Source organism: Morone saxatilis, unplaced genomic scaffold (genome assembly GCF_004916995.1).
Source record: "Morone saxatilis isolate NCDOM2014 unplaced genomic scaffold, NCSU_SB_2.0 Contig8, whole genome shotgun sequence".
In the NCBI taxonomy this organism is placed as follows: domain Eukaryota; kingdom Metazoa; phylum Chordata; class Actinopteri; family Moronidae; genus Morone; species Morone saxatilis.
The window spans coordinates 23,912,404-23,933,543 of record NW_023340257.1 but is presented as its reverse complement, the minus strand read 5'-3'; the positions used below and the strand labels follow the sequence as shown (position 1 = coordinate 23,933,543).

The 21,140-nt window shown below is 41.3% G+C and overlaps 1 protein-coding gene across 4 annotated transcripts in view; it reads right to left on the bottom strand.

Moving 5' to 3' along the window:
• The window catches only part of ryr1b (ryanodine receptor 1b (skeletal)), a 74,137-nt gene that overhangs the window by 24,758 nt on the left and 28,239 nt on the right, over positions 1–21,140 (bottom strand). For all 4 annotated transcript variants that reach the window (XM_035680562.1, XM_035680563.1, XM_035680564.1 and 1 more), the window contains exons 20-71: positions 20,396–20,612; positions 20,194–20,298; positions 19,585–19,688; positions 19,378–19,461; positions 19,128–19,287; positions 18,792–18,939; positions 18,446–18,651; positions 17,888–18,062; positions 17,589–17,797; positions 17,160–17,506; positions 16,708–16,843; positions 16,304–16,464; positions 15,466–15,628; positions 15,251–15,337; positions 14,470–14,696; positions 13,663–14,107; positions 13,017–13,577; positions 12,698–12,898; positions 12,437–12,548; positions 12,148–12,291; positions 11,698–11,971; positions 11,382–11,499; positions 11,090–11,222; positions 10,701–10,795; positions 10,453–10,588; positions 10,193–10,376; positions 9,878–9,989; positions 9,636–9,756; positions 9,358–9,527; positions 9,035–9,255; positions 8,719–8,809; positions 8,478–8,618; positions 8,216–8,379; positions 7,566–7,644; positions 7,367–7,456; positions 7,051–7,191; positions 6,480–6,557; positions 6,299–6,374; positions 6,087–6,210; positions 5,859–5,974; positions 5,670–5,737; positions 5,221–5,342; positions 4,897–4,946; positions 3,143–3,203; positions 2,895–3,021; positions 2,691–2,799; positions 2,479–2,560; positions 2,073–2,203; positions 1,639–1,959; positions 1,110–1,350; positions 503–590; positions 319–411 (exon numbers count right to left, since the gene is read on the bottom strand). In XM_035680562.1, the coding sequence (XP_035536455.1) occupies positions 319–411; positions 503–590; positions 1,110–1,350; positions 1,639–1,959; positions 2,073–2,203; positions 2,479–2,560; positions 2,691–2,799; positions 2,895–3,021; positions 3,143–3,203; positions 4,897–4,946; positions 5,221–5,342; positions 5,670–5,737; positions 5,859–5,974; positions 6,087–6,210; positions 6,299–6,374; positions 6,480–6,557; positions 7,051–7,191; positions 7,367–7,456; positions 7,566–7,644; positions 8,216–8,379; positions 8,478–8,618; positions 8,719–8,809; positions 9,035–9,255; positions 9,358–9,527; positions 9,636–9,756; positions 9,878–9,989; positions 10,193–10,376; positions 10,453–10,588; positions 10,701–10,795; positions 11,090–11,222; positions 11,382–11,499; positions 11,698–11,971; positions 12,148–12,291; positions 12,437–12,548; positions 12,698–12,898; positions 13,017–13,577; positions 13,663–14,107; positions 14,470–14,696; positions 15,251–15,337; positions 15,466–15,628; positions 16,304–16,464; positions 16,708–16,843; positions 17,160–17,506; positions 17,589–17,797; positions 17,888–18,062; positions 18,446–18,651; positions 18,792–18,939; positions 19,128–19,287; positions 19,378–19,461; positions 19,585–19,688; positions 20,194–20,298; positions 20,396–20,612 (8,149 nt within the window). The remainder of the gene's footprint in view (positions 1–318; positions 412–502; positions 591–1,109; positions 1,351–1,638; positions 1,960–2,072; positions 2,204–2,478; positions 2,561–2,690; positions 2,800–2,894; positions 3,022–3,142; positions 3,204–4,896; positions 4,947–5,220; positions 5,343–5,669; positions 5,738–5,858; positions 5,975–6,086; positions 6,211–6,298; positions 6,375–6,479; positions 6,558–7,050; positions 7,192–7,366; positions 7,457–7,565; positions 7,645–8,215; positions 8,380–8,477; positions 8,619–8,718; positions 8,810–9,034; positions 9,256–9,357; positions 9,528–9,635; positions 9,757–9,877; positions 9,990–10,192; positions 10,377–10,452; positions 10,589–10,700; positions 10,796–11,089; positions 11,223–11,381; positions 11,500–11,697; positions 11,972–12,147; positions 12,292–12,436; positions 12,549–12,697; positions 12,899–13,016; positions 13,578–13,662; positions 14,108–14,469; positions 14,697–15,250; positions 15,338–15,465; positions 15,629–16,303; positions 16,465–16,707; positions 16,844–17,159; positions 17,507–17,588; positions 17,798–17,887; positions 18,063–18,445; positions 18,652–18,791; positions 18,940–19,127; positions 19,288–19,377; positions 19,462–19,584; positions 19,689–20,193; positions 20,299–20,395; positions 20,613–21,140) is intronic.

Sequence of the window (21,140 nt, the reverse complement as noted above, 5' to 3'; positions counted from 1 at the left end):
TGGCAAAGGATGTTATTGATTATGTAATAGCTTATTACTCTTAACATCTCTAGAAAATAATTCTTATATAGAATAAAATTATTTACCTGAAATTATTATCCATAACAACTTAAAGGAAAGAAAGGGACAGCTGAGAATAGATCAAAAGGGGTTTCCTTTTAAATCTTTCCCTGCTTGGAATGGGTGGTGTTAGTTGAAATATTAATTATTAGGGTTTAGTTTCTCAATGAGCTCAAGATATGGAGTAAGCAAATAAAACATCTAACTGAGAAACAGGCGATCTTTTACTCTGCCATTTGTCTGCTTGTCCACTCTCACCTTGCTCATCTTGCTCTTGCTGTCAGCAGTCAGGAAGGACATGTTGTTGATCTCATTCATCACCACAAAGTTCTGCTCCTCCCTCTTAAAGTTCTGTGATGAATAAAACAAGTTGTGTTTTATGTTAGATGCGAAAGGGACAGAGAAAAATCACAAACAGAAAAAAGCAAAACACATGACTCACGTGGGATTTGGACCAGAAAATGAAGACCTCTCCCACCATCCTGAAAAGTTCCTCTGCATCGGGGTCTGGACAGGTCAACCACCTTGCCCTACAGACAAAGAGAGGTATAGCAGCAATGGATTACATTACAAGTATATATCAGCTGCAATATATATGTCCTTTTGACAAATAGGAGTGGATTTATCTTTAAACTTGCTTTAAGGGACCACAAGCACCACCAAGTGTAGTACAAACAAATACTGTATGTTCCTCTTTTCTTTTACTGTTTAAGATGCTAATGCTGATGTTGCCTATTAGCCCCTCTTTTATATGCTAAGTCTAAAGCTTTGCCACCTGAGAATATACGAAAAATTGGTTTCCATGCTGTTGATGTCAGTTTAAGGAGTAGACGCTGATAGATCTTTTAAAGTAAAATGTGTTCTGGTGTAGTCACCCCATAAAATATAGCAATAATGTGTCGATCAAAGTGTTCTTAAAGAAGAACCCTGCTCACTGATTGTAACTCAGGAGAATAGTGTCAACTAAATTGTAAACTGTAACACTAACAATGTACAGGAATAATGCAACATCAATTATGTGATCTACATATTTAGATAAGTTCAGTTACCTGTTATTGTCCACGTAGCGAATGAGCAAGGGGTAGAGCGCATACAAGTCCCGACACAGCACAGCAAACTCATCTCGTATGGTCCCATTTTCACTGTCCACCTCAGTCTTCCCCTCCATGCGCAGCTGATCCTCCTCGGCCACCACCTTCCCACAGCGCTTCTTCAGCTTTTCCATGGTGGGGATGAAGTGGGATTTCAGCATCTCTGGTTTAGCCCTGCTTACGATAGGCTGGGCGAACACTGGACACAGGAAGAAGAAGTGAGCACAGTTTTCTCCAAATATGTGATGAACAAAATATGAAAAGTAATTGTCTATAGTGATTCACAAATCCATGTAATAAAGCATTATTAGAACTCTTATTTTGAAAAAAGTTGCTTCCCACTGGAACTTTAAAGTTGCCTCACAAGCAACCATATATGGCACAATCATAGAGGTCCACTGGAGAACCGCCCTCCATTATGGTAGCCAGAAGATGTCTCACATCACCTGAAAACCTTCTGGCTATTTTGAAACTTCAGCTCACTGACCTGCCAATCTCTTCATCCAGGAGGCCTCATCTATACCCAGGTTGTTAACCACGATCTTCATGATGCTACCCAGCAAATGGTTAAGCTGCTCTGAGGTGACAGAGGTGCAGATCTGACCCTCCAGCTCTGGAAAATTCTCTATGCCCCTCTCCCACCAGCGTGGGAGGTAATTACACAACATGGGCAGGGTGATCTCAATCACATGGGGCATTTCTGTGTAGCGAGCCCCAGACTCAGCCAGGTCATGGATCTCCTTCATCAGGACTTCCAGCTCTGGGATGTCAGGGCACAGCTCCTCCACTTGGTTGGGAAGACCCAGAACTGAGAAAGGAGTGAGAAGACGGATGAAATAAAAGGTAAGAAAACAATTAACTATTGACAAAATGTAAAGGTAATATTGTGCCAGAAAACAAAGCAAAATGCTAAAAACCCACTGGCTCTTTCTCTGGGAGTCTTGGTGGTGTAAACAGAAAATGTGTTGAACTCATTCAGTGTTGGCTCAAGGAAGGCCACTGGCATAGCAGCCGCTAAGTGGGCCAAACACTCGCCAAGAGCAGGCCGCTGTCTGCACGGGAGAAAAATACCACAAAATATCTTCATAAAATCAAGTATCAATGCATAATCAATCTTTGTACGCAAGACATTAAAATGTTTCCCTGTTAAAGCCTGTTTATGCAGTTTTCCCTATGAACAAGAGAGTCAGAGTAGAGGAAATAAACCTCTGACTGTTAGGGTATATAAATTAAATTAACTTGATTTGACAATTAAATCCTCTATATTGCAAACTGGACACTTAGAATTGCTTATTTGTAGACTCTCATAGATTTACAGCAGTCTCACTTCTCTGCATGTGGAGTCTTCACGGTGCCCAAAGAGTAGATGCTGCACATAAGACGATAGCAGGATATTTGCAAGTCGTCCACTGAGGATGTAGAGAAGAGAGGCATTGCATTAGCTTTGAGTCAGTCATTTCTGTCACTGAATAAAGAACCATATATATGTCAACAAATGATGAACGTTCAATATTCAATAAAGAGAAACACTTTACTCACTCATGACATCATCTCCAAACTGGTGCTGGGCGATGTGGTCAAACAGTGAAGTGAGGACTGGCAGCAGGGCAGTGGTGGTGTAGTTGATGTTCTGAGACACACCCTTCACCTACAGGGAAACACACATACACAAATACAGATATCAGTTTCACAAGAAAACTTAACAAGAGTGGAAAAACAACGCAGTACAGCGTGGTCTCTGACCTGGTTTCGACTGGAAACTTTACCCAGTTTCAGATTCTCAACCATCTTCTCAATGTCATCTGCAGCACTCTCAAAGAACTGTCGCAGGCCAGCCTTAACAATCTCAGGGCCTGATTTCATAACAGTCCTTGAAAAGAAGGACACAAAAGAATAGTCAAAAAAGATATATATAAAAAAAATATATATAATCGAATTTCTTTCTGTCCCGGGATGTGCTGGGAATGTGATATGAATGGATTGTAAGTTACCTGGCATCCAGTGATCGTGAGAGGATGTGCAGACAGTTTACCACTGCACCTGCATCTGTGCCTGAAAACAGGACAACAAAGATGTTTTGTCAGAGCTGTCCTACTGTACAAACTAACTTTCTATTACTTTTAATTTATTGAAAAGGACAAATGTATTCAAAATAGATCTTAAAATCACTATATTAAAAAAAAAAAACAGGGCACACAGTTACCATACAGCGTGTTACAAAAAAACAACCAAACTCAAATTTACATTCATTTTTACTCATTACAGATACTTTATATTACATAACTGAGACAACTTATACAGGTAATTATGGAACAGTTGCACCATATAGTGCTACATTCTAAAATTGATTTCTTAAGGGCTTCTTCTTCTAAAGGCTAAAGGGCATAGGCTCAATGAAGTGTGAAGTGCTTGCAAGTGTCTAATGACCACTGGTTACATAAGAGTGATCGACTATTAAAAACATATGGTGGTGATGGGGGAGGAAAATAAGAATAACGCATATACCACCTGACACCACTACAGACATTCATGCTCAAATCACTCTCAGTTATGAGTAACAGTGACAATTTGAGTCTATGCCTTAAAAGCAAAAAAGACATCTTTTCGTTGGGGCCAGATGTATAAATTATACATCCACACAAAAAACATGCATATGGCATTTACCGCACATAAACTGGTATTTATCGGAGAAGAAAGTGCGGTGATAATGTGCCCACCTTGTGCATACTTAATACCAGGCGTAGACACAATTTTTTAGAGATAGCTGTGGGTGATACAGTATGTTAAGGTGGACATGAAACACAAGCTAACCTTGTAGTAAAACATTGTTTGTTTAGGTGGTTTGCCAATTTAACTGATTGTGTTTTTATTTTTGCAGTGTACACAATGTTCTGTAAAATGTCAAATAAAAGGCTCATTTATAAACTGAATCACTTATTTACAAGTGATGAATTTTATTCTTTTTAATTACATCTGGGACTTCCCTGTTAAAGATCGTTCCATTTTATCCTGAATTTTGAAGCACTTTGTAAAGTCTGTTGCAATATGAGCTCTGGAAATCACTGATAATCTTTTTCACATTTAATGAAGATTTAGATATTACTGCTACAGCTGGTTTGCAGATACATCTGATAAACTAATGGTACAGGTGCTATAAATAGCCAAAGCTGTTTGTAATGGTTACATGCAATGACAGCTGTTCTGGTGAACAAGGTGAACCTTGTCAACACTTTTTTCGACTCCTGACAGGTCAAAAGGACCATTAAGGGCGTTTCTAAATCCATTTAGGGATAACTGTGGGAGTGGAAATGAGGCTCCTGCACATGTACCCAGTTCCACAATGATTGAGATTAATAAAACAGAACCAGGCATACATGCAGCTATATATATCTGACAAAAATAATGCATAATGCATAATGCATATTTCTGTCTTTGTGCATACACAGAGTTTTAGTTGTGAATCTAAACAGAGTTTTATGCATCTGGCCCTAGCTTGCAGAAAACATCAAAGCCAAGCAGAAGGTGAGCTAAAGAGAGAGAAGCATTAGACAAGAAGATCCAGTAAGGAGGGAGGATGAGAGGAAAGACTAAAAGTGAATATGTGATACAATGCAGGTTAGTATAATTAGGAAGGTAGAAAGGAAGAGGAAGCAAAAAAGATCTGGAGAAATAAAAATAAATTAGACAGGAAAACAATGCAACAGGGATGGTGACAGGGCATAATGCCACCATGCAGATTCCTTACCAAAAAGAGATACTCTGTGCCTCACCAAAGCAGCCAACTTACAGAAGATACTGAGGTAGGAGGAGAAAAGAGGAAAGATAGGGAGGATGGTAAGGGGAAACAGGGCAGGAAAGATGTTTGGAGTGACACAGAAAGCAAAAGGGAGGTCAAGGAAATACAGCATTTGAACAATAGGAAAGAGATGGATAGACATGGAAGAGGGAGTGGACAGACACTATCACACGAAAGTACTGTACTAAAGGAAGGGAATATGGTATAGAGTTCAAGTCAAATAATTCAGAGAACAAACCAGTCTTTAGAATAATCTTTTCTTACTGCACATACCTTGCAATCATCTCCTTCTCCTTATTGGAGGAATGTCCTCCACTGCCCAAGACTTTAGCAGGAGTGGAGAGGAAGTAGAGGCAGTGATTCTTGAAGTATTGATTTACAAGTGGCAAAAGGATCTACAAAAAAGAAACAACCCAAGATTAAATATGAATTACAGAAAATAATAACTATAACATGATATACACTGTCACGACCAAACAGCTCCCATCTCTCCTGTGTTTAAGGGCTGCAGGGTGGCGTAGAGAGAATACAGAGAAAACAGGAGAATCGATCTTAAAACTAGTAATTTTGAAAAAGAATCTTATCTACTGAAGTGCATTTCACCAAGACTCTTAATCCCTGCAAAGTCTAAGGTGAGGTTCTGTTGCTACTCATGACCTCTGAGTTCTCTGTAGAGGCAGATAAGGAAAAAAATAAATCAATAAAAGCATCTAACAGCTCACCTTGGCAAAGAATTTGATCTCTTGTTCATGTGGTGACTTCTCCACTCTACCACTGCTAACAACAGCCTCTGTTAAAAGTGGAAATTAAAAATAAGATAGCTTTCAATTAAAAGGTGCATGTTTGAAGTAAACAGTACACAATAATGTGCGACGCCCATGATGATGTCTTTGTCTCTCAAACCACAGTACCAAGATGAGCAATGAACTCCTGGGCGATGTCCATCCATTTAAGAAGCTTCTGGAGGAAGCCATAGGCAAAACGCTTCTCAATGGAGGAAATGTCCTGCTCCATGTCCTTCATGCCCCTGAAGAAGGAGGGAAGACGGAATAAAAATTAAAGACAGAGAGAGAGAAACACAGACTAGCACTAGCATAGGAAACATCTTAAAGTGAAATGGTGAGAACAACCCTGCTTACCTTGTCACAGCATATCCATTGAGCTGGAGGAACTTGAGCAGGTCCTGGGCCTTCTCCCTGTCCCTGGCCTTCTCCTTAGCCGTCAAGGTGTCATAAGGCACAAGCAAAGGATGGGTGCCACCACCTAACAGAGGCAACAAGTCATTTTTGGACTGGCCACTACTAGAAACAAAACTCTCAGTTGAGGATGTGGTATGGAAAGCCGCTCTTACCTTTGGCCTGTAGCTCCATCTTCTTCTTCCTGCCCCAGGTGTTGTGATAGTTCTCAGCCAGCTGCTCAGCCATAGACTGCATGGAGAGGGGTAGAAAATGAAATTGTCAAGTTCCTGACAAATGTCTGACCAAATATAAGACCTATCAGTGCCGTGACAGAGGTGACACAAAGATACATACCTGCAGCTCTCTGGACAGGGCCATCGCTGTGATATCTATTGGCTGAGGGTTGTAGCCGTGACTGGGATCATAAGTGGCCTGAAGACAGAAAAGATAAAATAAGCCTTTATTGATCTGCAGAGGGGAAATGCAGGTGTTACAGCAGCACAAGTACAGAAATAAATACAGATAAATCGAGAAAACTAAACCTAATTAGAAGTTTATAAAATTAAAATAAAAAATAGAAACTATACAAGAGCATTATTTAATTACACCCAAGTGCATAATGTTTAGGGATATCAGTGGGGCAATAAGTATGTTACTGCTACTGTTAACACTAGGTGTCATTATTTTCACCCTCTTTTTAGGCCTGGAGGGACAACTGAGTTCCACATTATCACATTATTACCATATTAAATATTAGAATTTAGGTTTAATAATAGGGGTCAAGATAGATGAACACTGAAAAAAGCAAATACTGAGACACTCAAGAGCAGTAGGAGATCCATTATTGTGTTGGCGTGCCCTTTTATAAGAACTATCGATTCCAAAAAGGCAACACAGCATCAAACATTCTTTGTACACGTTGTACCTGAGCAGTTTGAGAGATCTTGCGTGTGGCGGCCTTCTTCTCGACTTCTACCTCTCCGTCCCGGGCTTTCTCCAAGGTCCACTCCCAGGCCAGCATGGCTTTGACAGATTCTTTGATGGGCCAACGATAAATCTCCTTGTCCTGAGAAACAGAGAGAAGATGATTTAAAAATCTGTCTGTCTGTGAACATATCGAATTAGGCTCTCAAATACTGGTGGTACTGTGAAAACATATTTTGGCTAATAAATTAGCTTAGTTACAGTTTAGTACCTGTGTGCAGATTATTGGGATTCAGACCAGACAGAAGGTACATTACCTTTTCAGAGAACGTTTTGTATGGCCGGAGCATTGGGTGAGTCTTAGCATTCTCGTCTAACACCTCTCCGTAGGTCCAGTTGTTCTGAATCTGAAAATTTATTTAACCATTGAGATAAACATTACATAGTTCCAACTATTTTAAAATAACAAATAGGAACTTGATTTATATTTGGTGATTTACATTTTTCATAACTGACCTTTTCAAAGGCCCATTTGTCATGAGTGTGCTCTGCATACTTATTGATGAAGGCATCCAGCCTCTCTGGGATAATGGTGCTGTGAATAGATTAACTCACATTTAAAACACAGGTTATAAACACTATTCGTTGTTAACTATACTTAACTTTACAGTGCCTTTATTAGCTTGTATTAACCAGTGAATTAAGTATAGTTAGCACTGTTAGTCCTTCGGTCACGTGTCAACCCACACACTTTTTCACTGAAATTAGATACTGATTAACATTTGTGACAACACAAAAAGTGCAGAATGACTTTAATGACTTAAAATGATTCACTCAGAATCTTTAAAAACCAAGTTCAAATATTGAACTTCATATTTTCATAATTGATCAGTTGCTCATTATACACAGAACCCAAACAAGTATCTTCCAAAAGCATTAACAAGGGTATAAGAACAAAATCTGAGTTCAAGAGTTTCAAACTAAATGTATAAACATAAAATGCATGTATTAATGTTTTGTTGCTGTGATGTTGCAGCATCATTGTGCATTAAAGGACATTAAACAAGTATTTAAACTACATCATACTATATCATTATGTACTTTTTAGTTTTTTCCTGTAAGGCACTGTAAACTATTTTTGTACTGTCTTGTATTTTCCTGCTCACTTGGTGGTCTCGACCGGTTTGGGATCAAAGTTGCCTTCAGCATCCACAGAGGCCTTTTTCTCAGTGTGAGAGGAGAAGGTGGCATCCACATAGTCAGGCGGGATAGCTCCTGCTATAGCACAGAGGCAGGGCATGGCGATCTTGAAGAGCTCAGCATCAAATTTCTAGAGTTCGGATGACATCAGAGAAATCGTGAGCTTTAACCCTGAGTAATTGTGTGGTCTAAACACCTTTGGTGGGCACCAAGATATTCATCTCTCACCTTGTGTGCCAAAGATTCAAAGATTCCCCAAAAGAGTTTACGAGAAAGATGCAGCTCCTCCTCTGAGGTCACCCCGAAATTAGCCCATCCATTAGGCAAGCAGTAGTACTTCCAACAACGCTCATAGTGATTAGTCAGCAACTGAAATAATTAAATCAGAGGGAAATATAAATGGTGACATTTTAAAATATATGGTACTCACAAGTAAGCACTTTTAATATTATGAAATACACAGGCAAACCTTGAGAGGCATCTTTGCATATTCATTGAGGATTGGCACATCAAATACCAGCCGTCTAAGTAGATGCTGCAGCATGGAGGGTCGGAGGTACCTGTGAATGTCAAAAGAATCAAAATTCTTCACGAGGAATGTAACTGTTGTTGCTTCATGTAGTTTCGGGGTCAAATATTATTGAGGAATATGTGGCAAATTGGCTGTCTTGTAAACTATGTTTCCATTCTAGTCAGATCTCAAGAGATTTCCTGGTTAAATAAATTAAATATGCCCAATTATCATTTCCATTTTTCTAAATACAGAGATTGGGGTTAGTACTGACTTGCAGAGCGACATGAGGCACTCCTCAATGACATCCCTCTGAGCCTTGGTAAGGGCTCGTCCGCGGGACAAACGATAGATGGTGTGGAGCATGGAGTCGATCATGATGGCCCGGTGGTCCGTCCCAGCAAACAACGGGGCACACTTGGTGAGCAGAGGCAGAACAGCCGAACAGAGGTAGCGGTTCAGCGCCAAGGCCATTTCAGTCGTACTGAATGCCACCTATAATCAGAGACAGAAAAATCAACATACAGATTTCTGAAGTTGACAGAAGTGAAATATATTTTGCTGTTTTATTTGCCATCTGTGTCTTTTCCTACTCACCGTGTCCAGAGAGGCTGCAGCTCTCATGTCGGGCAGGAAGCCAACCTCCAGCACATGAAGCAAGAAGTCCTGGTTCTCAATACCGTACACTCTATCAAGGAACAGCACCATGGAGGCCTTGTGGTCTGGCACAAAACTGGCTGACATCTTAGGCTCAATAATCTGACCATCTGTGGTTTCGACAGAAGAAATAACATGCATAGGAAGATGCCAAAATATGCAGAAAGATTGTACATTGACACACTGTGTCCATACGTGATTCCAAATTAGTATCTAACCTTTGCCGTAGGAAGGAATTTGCACAGGCAAGCTGATGACTCCCACCAGGTCCTCTATAGGCACCAGAGACCTCAGGATGGCCCTGATTCTTAGAGCCTCACCCTTGCCTGCTTGGATCAGCTGTAGATATAAACATTTAAGACATACTGTAAGAGACTAACCACTGCTCATCAACCACATACTGAGTCAATGTGCCTGGAGGCTTAAGAGAAATCAATGGTGTAAAAACCATTCTACTCACATGCATCTCAGGGGCGCAGCGACCCAACAAATCAATGAGGGCTGAGTAGAATGACATGATGGCATTTCCCAGATGTACACGGTTCTCTTCCTGCTGTTCCTCACCACCAAACCTGCCAGTCAACAAAGAACTTTCTTTAATTGTTTGTGTTTAGCTTTAAAACAAACTAGACAATACACAACCATGTCCATTAATTCATTTGTATAGATTATTTGTTGAGTCAAACAGTGCAGCTTGATCCAGTTATGTAAATACAAACTGAAAGGTGAATGGGCCTGTATGCACAAGTATCATAGCTGCTGTGCCATCACTTACATGAAGCGTCTGTCTTTTTTGACAGTGGGTCCATCCCTTGCTGGATCCTCGGAGATCTTGATGGCCTCCTCCATTGCAGCCAGCAGACCATTCCCGCCCTCTCCTCTCAGGGCTGGGCCAAAGCACTCGGGACGACGGATGAGCAGACGTACCACAACGTTGGCATTCTCCTCCACGCTCTCTCCTGTGAGCAGCAGATATTAGTGACAGTTTCTCACAACTTCAAACAACAAATTTAAGTATTATATGAGGGTGCTGACCATTAACAAAGACAGCAAAGCGGAGGAAATCCAGATATCTCTCTCCTCCACAGGGGTTCCAGTTGATGTCGGGATAGCCCTTAGAAAGGAGCATGGGACACATCTGCAGCCCGCAGCCTGCCAAGTATGTCACCACCTACATCACCATGCGTGTTAGGAACATCAAGAGAAATTGTAAGATAACCAAGTCCACTGTACCCTTTCATGTGTTTTATCTTTTCTTGTATTTTTTTTTATTTTTCTCTAACCATTTCCAGGTCCTGCTCTTGTAAAGCCAAGGCCAGCTCATTGTTGTCAATGCAGGAAGCCGCAGCCACATCCAGAGGTGTGGACCCACGCATGCCTGCAAATGTACAACAAACAGAGTGAGTGTGTATTTGTTTGTTCTTTGCATAAGATACAGCCTTGTCATTCTATTTTAAAAGGAATAGGTTTAAACCAAAGCCTATCAGATTTCTTCCTGGGTCTCCTGCATTAAAAATTGTTTTGTTTTGTGCTGTAAGGTGAAAATTTCACACCAATTTACAGTTAACACCAGATGATCGGGACATTTTAGATTCTTATCTTCATATCCACTTAAAAAAAAGTTGCCCTATGTAAAGTACAGCAATAAGGCTGAAAGGTAGCTGACACTGACCCAAGCCGATGCCGCTGTTCTGTAGCAGGTAACTCAGATGGTCAAACATGGAGCGCTGGTTCTGTCGGCTGATACGACAGAAGTAACACAGGAAGCGACAGCAGTTCGTCACCATTTGAGGGAATCGTATCTCCTGGAGAGAAAAAGTGAAAAGATACATTGTGTTTACTGTTCACACACAATAATGAAGTCAAGTGTCCAACAAGCCCCCTAAATTAGACTGTGAGATTAACTAAAGATAGAAAAAGATAAATATTGATTAACTAAACAAACTGAAAATCATCAGAGTTACCTTTGAATCTCCTCCTCCGCCCAACACATTGACCATCACCTCCATGACAGTCTCATGCATACCAAGAGCTCTCATCAGATTGGGGTGCTGGTAGAACACCTTATTGTTCATGATGTTCCTGAAATAAAATACAAAACATTCACGTTACATTTCTTTACTCACATAATTTGAATTAGTTAAGTTCTGATGACACATTGGATTTTAAGGCAGGATAAATTTGAAATATATATATATCAAAATATTTAAATCAATATCACATCTCCAATCTACAACTTCAGATCCCTATAAAATGCATTTCACCAGCCCCAACACTGACCCGATGCTCTGGATCATGAGCCGCTCCTCTTCTGGGCCCATCTGGACAATAAGCAGCGAACGTATCTGTCCCAAACACTCAAGCAGGTCCATGGTGTCCTGAACAGATACGGCATTGATGGCGTAGGCTTTGGGCAGTGCTCGGATCAGCTCGCCGAGGCCGTCATACTGCCTGTGGAGCAGGCTGAACATCAGACGCACCAGCTCAGGGTTCTGAATGAACGACTCCTGGGCCCAGTGGATCATGGTGTGGGAGATCAGTTCCTGAAGGGTGCCTTGGTGAAGTGGACACAGATAGATATAGTATGTCTGTTGTGTAATATGTCTTAGATTGTTATATAAATATATATAATATATACATATTTAAAGGCTAATTACTCTATTTTTGGACTGAAGTGACAAATTAATCAAGTCCTTCAAATCTCTAACAAGTGAAGGCTGTTACTCTTACTGGGTTTTAGTTCCTCCTCAACCTCTGGCTTCTCCTCCTCCTCCTTCTTGCGCAAGTTCTTGACCTTCTCAATCAGACTGAGGAGTCTGCCCCCCAGTGAGGTATCCACCTCTTCCTCCTCTGCCTCCTCCTCAATATGGATACCTGCATGCGTAAAAATGGAATACAGCATTATGAGCCTAAAATACCTATTATTTATTTTTATTTTTTATTTTTTTATTATTTATTATTTTAAATAAATCACACCGGCAGACTATAAAATACACAGGCTTGTTAAAGAATTTCTCACCGCAGTGAAGCAGGAGGTCATTGTGAAACTCTCCCAGAGTGTCCCGCACCTCCTCAGGCACTGGACAATCCTCGTCCTCTGGACATTGTTTAAAGTTAGTCAGCAAAAGAACCTAAAAGAGGAACATGGTAAGACAACACCATCAGCATATTTTGATGGTTATGCTTCTTTTCATTTCCAAATCCAACTCAAATTTAAACACAATAACACATATTTGGTCTATTAAACAGGGTTTTATTGTTAAAGAATAATAATTAATACCTGGTCCTGTGGTGGTGAACGGAACTCGCGGGTCCTGCGTGCAGTCTCAGCAGCTGACATTGTGAAGGCTCTCATTAACAGGTTGTAACGAACACGTTGGTTGCCCTGAATGTCATGGACAAACTGGTCTGAATAGGCCACAATGGCTTCCACTCTGTGTCGCAGCTCGCAGTCGCAGAAGTACTGAAGGAGTGTACACATCTGAGAGAGGTAGGAATAAGAGTTTAAGATTTATAATTAAATGTAACAGATATTTTAAGGATAGGAATACTCTGCGGATGACTACAGATGAACATCTGAGTTTAAATAACAAAATTACCTGTAGTTTGACAGACTCTGGTAGCTTCATCTGGAGTAATCCCTCTTCCAGACCCTCCTCCTCCTCTTTCACTTCTGCCTCCACTGCCTCCGCCTCCTTCTCCTCCTCCACCTTCTCCCCATCCACTTTTCCTCCTCCCTCCTCCTTCTCCTCCACAACTCCTTCCTCCTTAGGTTCAGCTTCTTCCCCCTCATGCTCTCCTTTTTCTAAATTTTTCAGCTCCTCCTCTTCCTCATCACCAACCCCTTCGTCCTCAAGCTCGGCCTCATCTGCCTCCTCCATATCCTCCTCCTTCGCTTCCTCACTTTCGCCTTCAGCAGCTGCGCCCTCCTCAGTTTTCTCCTCCTCCTCTTCCTTTCCACTGAAAACATTTGGATCGATCATCTTGAGGATGTGCTTGCTGTCTTCATCATTGAAGATGCCCATAATGAGCAGTGTACTGATCAGTTTCAGGATTGGGACGAAGTGGAACTCCACACTGCCTCCTACTGGATCCCGCATAGCCTGGCTACCATCCAGCACAGCCTCTGTTAACATGCTAATCGCCCTGGTCTTCAGTTCCTGAGAAGGAATGATAAAATAAATATATATAAATAAGGAAAATGTCATTACATTTTTCCAGTTCAACCTGATTCTTGTCTCTTACCTGCAAGGGGAAAACAGGACTAAGGGTGTACAGGTCAGGGTCTGTGCCGACAAAGTTAATGGAGGAGAAATGCAGCTTGGGCCGTAAGCAGGTAGTGAGGCCAACACCAGGGAGAGAATGGGCCTTTTTGGCATCAGGATAGAGTCTGATGCTGAGAGTCTCTTGAGTCATGGGGACAATAAACTCTCTGTTGGTGCCCAGGCGTGCCCGTTTGGCAGACTCCAGGTGAATGCTGATGAGCAGGTCGTAGTAGCCACTGCGGAGAGGTCCAGGTAGGTACGTGTTCTCAGTGGCGTAGAAAAGCTGGGATTCATCCACATGGCTACACAGGGCATGAGCCACTCGGTTATTGCCAAGTGCGCACACCGCGCAGTAGAGCATGAGTGTGTGGTAGTGGAACTTCATCAGATCCTGGCGCTCCGACAGCTCCAGGATGTCAATACACCTGAGAAACAAACACAGACTCAAAGATCAAAACTGATAGGGAAACACAGGTGAGCATTTACAATAATCCTGAAAACTAAATAAAATAGTTAAAAAGTAGAAGTAGTAGAATAAAATCCATTAAAAGTTTTCTCCCCACATCACACTTTCATACAAAAAAAATGCATTATGTTGTAGTGATTGCAATGGATTTTGACTTTTACCCCTGATACCTGCTGGGCTCCATAGGAAAAACACAAGACAGAGAATGGTTGCTTATTGGGATAAAACATTTTTGAAACTAAATGACTTGCAATGCACTGTAGGAATGCTGGGACCCAATTACTAACTAGCAGGCTGCCTGCTGGGGTTTCTGTGTCTGACCTGTTCTCCTCTGGGATGTGCAGAGCCATCATGATGAGAGGTTCAGTACACTCCACCATCCAGCCCAGCCGCTCGCTCACTCTTCCCACCTCTGGGTTGAGGAAGTGATTGGGCATGCGACTCCAGATAACTGGGGTCAGCATCTGAACATCCAGCCTGGGTGGGCACTGGGGGACCGGGTTCATACGCTCGCTGCGGAACATGGCAGCCGAGATGGGCATAATGTTCTGCGAGGGAGAAAAAACAAGAGGGGAGGATGTATAAACAATCATAGAAGGGAAAAAATGAGACATAAAAATAGAGAAAGCAATGGTCTAACATAAAAAAAAAGACTGAGGCTGATAGACGTTTTATACTGCAGACAAGCATGCGATGCGTTCTATGAAACAGATTAATCTGTGGTTAGCAGAAACTTCAGTCAGCTGTGTAGTTCCATAGACTTTACTGATGTTATAATTATATTTCCATTAAATAATTCTCTCTTTCTGTCCATGTGCACATTCTAAATGTATAAAATGAATACTATTAAATCCATTTTTTATCACAACAGAGCTGCATGGTCCCTCATGAGGAGAGCCGGGGTCAAGGCTTGGGCAAGCATTAGCTTATTTACATAAACCGCCAGTGTGAGTTTGACCTGCGCTATGATGTCGATCTGAAAGGTGTATGAGAGGACGTGGGCATGAGGAATATTTTAAGCAAGGTAATTTGAGAAGTTGAGTCAGAAAAGAAACAATTACTTTCAGTATACTGTAGTGTGTGAGCAAAAGTAGTTTCCGACCTTGAGTTTTCCCAACTCTAGTTGCACCATGTTCTGATTGGAGGGTTGAACGAAGACAGCAGGGAACAGCTTGGTGTTGGGCTCCACCTGAAATAAAACACCTCTGGTGTTACAGCTCCACAGTGTAACATAACTCATCCAGACTCATCTGAAGTGAGTCCTGAAAACAGAGCTACAAATACAAGGGCGACATATACTGTGTAGCTTTTCCTTACCTGGTAGAAGGTGTTAATCTCCTTTCCGTTGGCTGTAAAGGTCATGAGACCTGTTGCCAGGTCGACCAAGCAGCCAACCACCATGTCCTCCTGGCTGAAGCGGGTCTGCTGATTGCTGACCAGGTCCCCTCCCCACACCATGTAACAGTTACTATGCTTCATACTGCAGAGGAAGACCAAAAACACTGCTGTGTTAAAACTTGTCCCAACTCAGCTCATAATTTTTTTATATGGCAGCTGAAACACCACAGAGGTGATCTAAAGTGTTTTACCGCACAGAGAGACAGTACTAATGCAAAGGGGACAATTAAGGTAATGGAAAAAACACATGCACAGACAACCAACTCTTACGTTTTTTTTTTTATTAAGTTGGAGTTGATGTCCTGGTGTCCTTTTTTACCTTTAAAGGTAAGTAAATGGTGCATTATTCCAGTAACAGAGACATATTTTTGGATAAATATAAATGGGGAAACAAAGGGGACTAAGTATTGCCCTTTGGAGGATACCACAGGATATAAAAGATGGTATCTTTCTTACTGCTACACTACTAGTGATAGTCAATTAGTTTGCTATAAAAGACAGGTTAGTGACAAAACACAGCTGCTATAAATTACTAAAACCTTCTCATCTCCTTTTGGTCCTATTGTCATTTCATATGTTTTGAATTTCTGTAATTTCTTACAGCAGTTTGTTTCGAATTCCACAACGTGTGAATGAAACAGTTATCTTAAATCACATTACTTACATTGTAAAGCAAGACTGAATAAGTAATGAATACGTAGAAGTATCAGCATTGCTCCTGTATATAAAATACCATTAAAATATGGGAAAGACTAACCTGTCGTGTATGTTGCCTCTGTCATCTCCCACAGTAACTGTGACACTGCGCACTTTGGAGAGGTCAAAGGTTGGATCATACTGGTGGTAGTCAGGAGTGACCCAGCCAATCCACACACCAGAAGGCTCCTGCCCAGCAAAGATCCTCACAGAATAGTAATACTGAAAATAGAAATAGAATTTAAGACTGTTACAAGAGGACATCTGAGTGAGACATCTAGGAGCAGTAATACTGGATTATCTGGAGATGCTATAATAACTTAAGCAGTGCTGCAACCTAATATACAGTAAACTCCAATTGGGCAGTCTCAGTATATCATGCCAGCCTGATCCATGGACTTTGCACAAACTGGAGGGATACTTCTGACATCTAAATCTAGCATTAGCACAGGGTGTTTAGCTCACAGTGGTGGTATTCAGGATGATCTCAGGGTCATCTCTGTCATCCGGGACCACGTCTTCCACCAAACGTGGCACGGTTGGAGGGGCAGGAGGAGAGGAAAGAGGTGTCATGGCAGCCTTCTTGGCCTTGGAAAAGAATCTAATGCAGTGCACAGAAGATAACATATTATTGTGGTTTATTTTCAAGAAGTGGACACTTAAACCTTAAGTCTGCTCCAGACAACTTTGTTCACTACTAAATGATACTGAGGCAATATTTGAAGAACTTAACTGAAACTGCACAATGTAACGTTAGTGAACTAAATGTAGCACAAATACTAGAACTTCTTTTTTCATGTAGAACAAAGATAAAAAAAACAAAGAGGCAAAAGAAGAAAACTGTGTATTGCTGAGTTGAGTCTTGCTGTTCCTGGACAGAGGACCCATGCATCCAGGACACAACCTGCCACACTTACCCTTTTTTCTTTCCCTTTTCTGACATTGTGTCCTTCTCATTTTCCACAGAGATCTCCTTAGGTACAGATGCCTCCTTCTTGTCCTCCTCCTGCTCCTTGCGGCTGGCAGACTTTTTCAGAACTTCAAACTCTGAGTCAGGCTCTATCACTACCACCTCCTCCTCGGGTATGGTGAGGGCACGAGTGAGAGGGGTAGTGCCTGCTGGGAATTTGAAGGTCTCATGGAACTGGACAGGCATGCTGAGTCTGAGGAACAGCATATCGGTATTGGCATTCTGGGACCCAAAGGTCTTATGGGTCAGCTTCAGACAGGGGGCGCTGTCCACAGTCCCATCCACACGGGAGACCTTGGAGACAACATGTTTAAAGATAAATAATTTATCTAGTTTTCAAATCCTAGCTTCATTAAAACTGTCAGTAAGTATTTACTTCAATATGATTATGATCGGCGGGTGCAGGCTCAAACTGGGGCAAACTTTTACTGAACCACATGGTGATGTCTCGCTTCATATTAATGGCAAAAGGTTCAAATCCTTCCTGCAGGCCACAGATGGCGAAGTAGCGCAGGCTGCTGACATTCTGACCAAGATTAATCCTTCCAACCTGAGACAGGCCGAGCGCACACACTGGGATGAAACCTGAGGGATACAACCACAGGAAATTTATTGGTAAAAGTATTTTCTAATAACTAGTGCTCATCAAATAAGGTGATGACCATTTACTCTTACCTTCCCCAATTTCAATGTCTTTGAAAGCCATCTCCGAGCCTGAGTCACTGATCAACATTTCTCCGTTGAGTGTGAACATGATGTTCATCTCAGTCAGATCAATCATACAACCAACTACATCACTAGACAGCCACTGGCGACCGAAGGGTTCATTGCCAATATGCCATCTTTGAGCCTGGAAGGGGTTACATCAATAAATCATCTATAAAATACAATTTAAAATTTCCATTGAAAAAATATACTATAGTGTACTGCGGTTATCTTATCTGACTAATTAGAGTTTTTATGCCTATTTCAGACTTAGACTTGGTGTCCTTACCAAACTGAGGTTTGGTTTATTTTAAAGCCCCACAAACAATTTGAGGGACCTTACATCTCCAAGTATCGTCAAACTTTAATATCAATAATAAGTAAAGAGTAGGTTTACTGGACTGGATCCATAACTAATCTGTTAATATTTTACAGTTAATTATCACTTGACACTTGATAAACACGTAAACACTTGATTAAACATGACACTGATTGAACTAAGGTGAACCAAAATATATGTGGACTGACCTTATTGCCATTAAAGACGTAGGCCAATTCATCTGCTCCCAGTTCAGTGTCAGAACGGACATTAGGACGTGCCCAGCCCACTCTCATCTCCCCCGTTGTTACTGCCTCAAACTCAAAGTACCACTTCCCTTGGGTGACAGCATAAGACTTCTCTGCCCTGAAGATTCGTACCTTGTCCCCGCGAGTGTTCTCAAGGCCATGGCCAGCTGCAGGCAATGAGGGAAGAGATAAGAGATAAGATTAAGAGGGATGGAGATATTGGAGATGTCCTGGGTGAGTTTAAAGAATTTATAATTTGCATGACAGTCTGCATCTACGCATGTTATCATACAGTAAGCCGACTTACTGCTCTCCTGATCTGGAGGCTCAATGTTGTAGCCATAGCCAATGAGGGTGCGGACAGCGTTGTTAACACTGTCTCGGTTCGTTTTCTTAGTTCTCTCGTCCAGCAGGTTGTATGGTACCAGACGAGGGTTTCGCTTATTTAGGATGTCCTGAGAAGAATAACAAAATACATTTTGATTTAAAAATATATACAAAAGGTGTGACTATTTCTGCAGCTTAAAATTAATATAAATAAAAACTAATTTATTAAAACATTCGAATGGCAGCACGGCTAAGCCTCATTTGGATTATACCTATATGAATTGCCATGGTCCTACGTAAGATTGGAAATTGTTACCTGTACAATACTGTAGGTCCAACCTTGCCGTACCCGGTCCCTTGCCCAAACATTATGCCCATTTTCTGCCAGTTTTTCTACAAGCTGGTTCTGGTTTGGTGTCAGTTTGACATGGTTGAGGTCAAGGGGAGCAGGCTTGTATCCATTGGTCATCACATAGCTAAAGGACAGACAATGTCATAATTAGATACACATAAAAGATCATGTAGAAAGTTATTTTATATAGCCATCATTATCTTTGTTTCCATACGTCTTGGGCAGCTTGATCTTCTTGAGATTCTCTTCTGCTTTCTCATCACCCATACCAACGTGGCAACCCAGTGCCAAGAGAGTCCTGAGAGATATCAAGGACACATGAATCAACAACTGTTTTTAAAGGTTATAAAATTCCTCCTCTGACCCTCACATCTCTAAATCTCAAACTAAAACCTCGACATTGCATCAATTACAAACTCACTTGAGAGTCTCGCCAGACATCTGCAGGTTGTAGTTTCTCTCTGGTTCAGGGAGACTCTGGAAGTCTACCAGACAAGGATGAAGTTTCTTGTTGTCATCCCTGAACTGTGAAGGAAGATGACATGAGGTTATTTACGAGCCAAAAACATCAACTAATTTATTCTTTGTTTTCCTCAAGAGACCCTATCCCTGTGTTATATTCATCTGGTTGACAGACACTATATTCACACTTCTGTCATCAAGATTTATTTTAGCCTAAAAAGTGGTGAGTTTTGGTGTGTTTATAACACATAAATCTCTGCTTTTTGCAAGACATATTGGAAATAGGTATCATTGTTCTCATACTGTTTGTTATAACTGAAGACATTAATCAATCAAAATTTTCCACATTCTGGTGGAATTTAAGGACATAACACAAGTCACATACTGGGCTGAGGCTCCTATATCAAATAGTGAACTACAGTCTGTGTTGGACTGTAAAATGAAAACATACAGGGTTTTTAAATATTACTCACATTACTCAAGAGCTCAAAATCATCAAAATCTGAGGTTGTCAAATCAATACTCCTATACTGTTGCTTCTGTATTGCAGTGCTGACTCCATACTCACAGTCCCATAGGTCCAGCCCTGCTCAATACGGGTGACAGCCCAGAGCTCGTGAATATTCTCTGCCAGCTTCTCTCGGATACGCTCCAAGTGGGGTGGCAACACAATCTATACAGCGAAGAAAAGTCAGCAAACAAAAATAAACTAATATAGTAGATACTTTAAGGACATAATCAAATTAAGATTTTAGTTTTTGGGCTTTTACCTGAACAGTGTCCACAGGGCAGGGGGTGAACGAGGTGTGGGTGAGGGACTGGGTGGGACCCAGCAGGTTGCGCACGCCGCTGAAGTCGTGCTTGTACTCCTTGATGGGTTCAATGCGCATCCTCTCTCTAGGCAGCAGAGCCTCGTAGCACGGGGCATAGCCAGGTGGGGGCATGAACTTGAAGTCTCCATGACGACCTCCAAGGAGGAACCGAGCCCTGATGTGACAGAAACAGATCCAGTCCATGTCTTTAACTATTTGACTGAGCAATCTTTATACACTGCTTTAGTTCTCTGTGACACTGTTGCCATCTTTATAACACTAATAATAAAGGAAGTATTGATTTAATTTCTGTGCCAATTCCTGAGCCTGTGTTTCCTTCCCTGTTATCAGTCAATTATTCACCAGGAGCCCCATCTCAGCACTGTGAGGGATCATTACACACACAGCAGCTACAAAAGCTCTTTTGGGGAACAAGACATTGTAGGTTTTAGAGAGATTATTACAAAGACAATTTTAAGGATTTAAATGCATTTATAGAATGATAATTGAAAGAATTTAATGTAATGTAAATTGACTGTTTGTTGCTAACTAACTAACTTAATCATTGGAAATATTCTGCCAGTTTTTAATTATTTTTTTATTTTTCTATTACTCTATATTTCAGTCGGACAACTCGCGTTTGAAATGTTTATTACAGCAGTATAGCATATTTAGATTTTGCCGTCTAGGCTCCGACCTCATC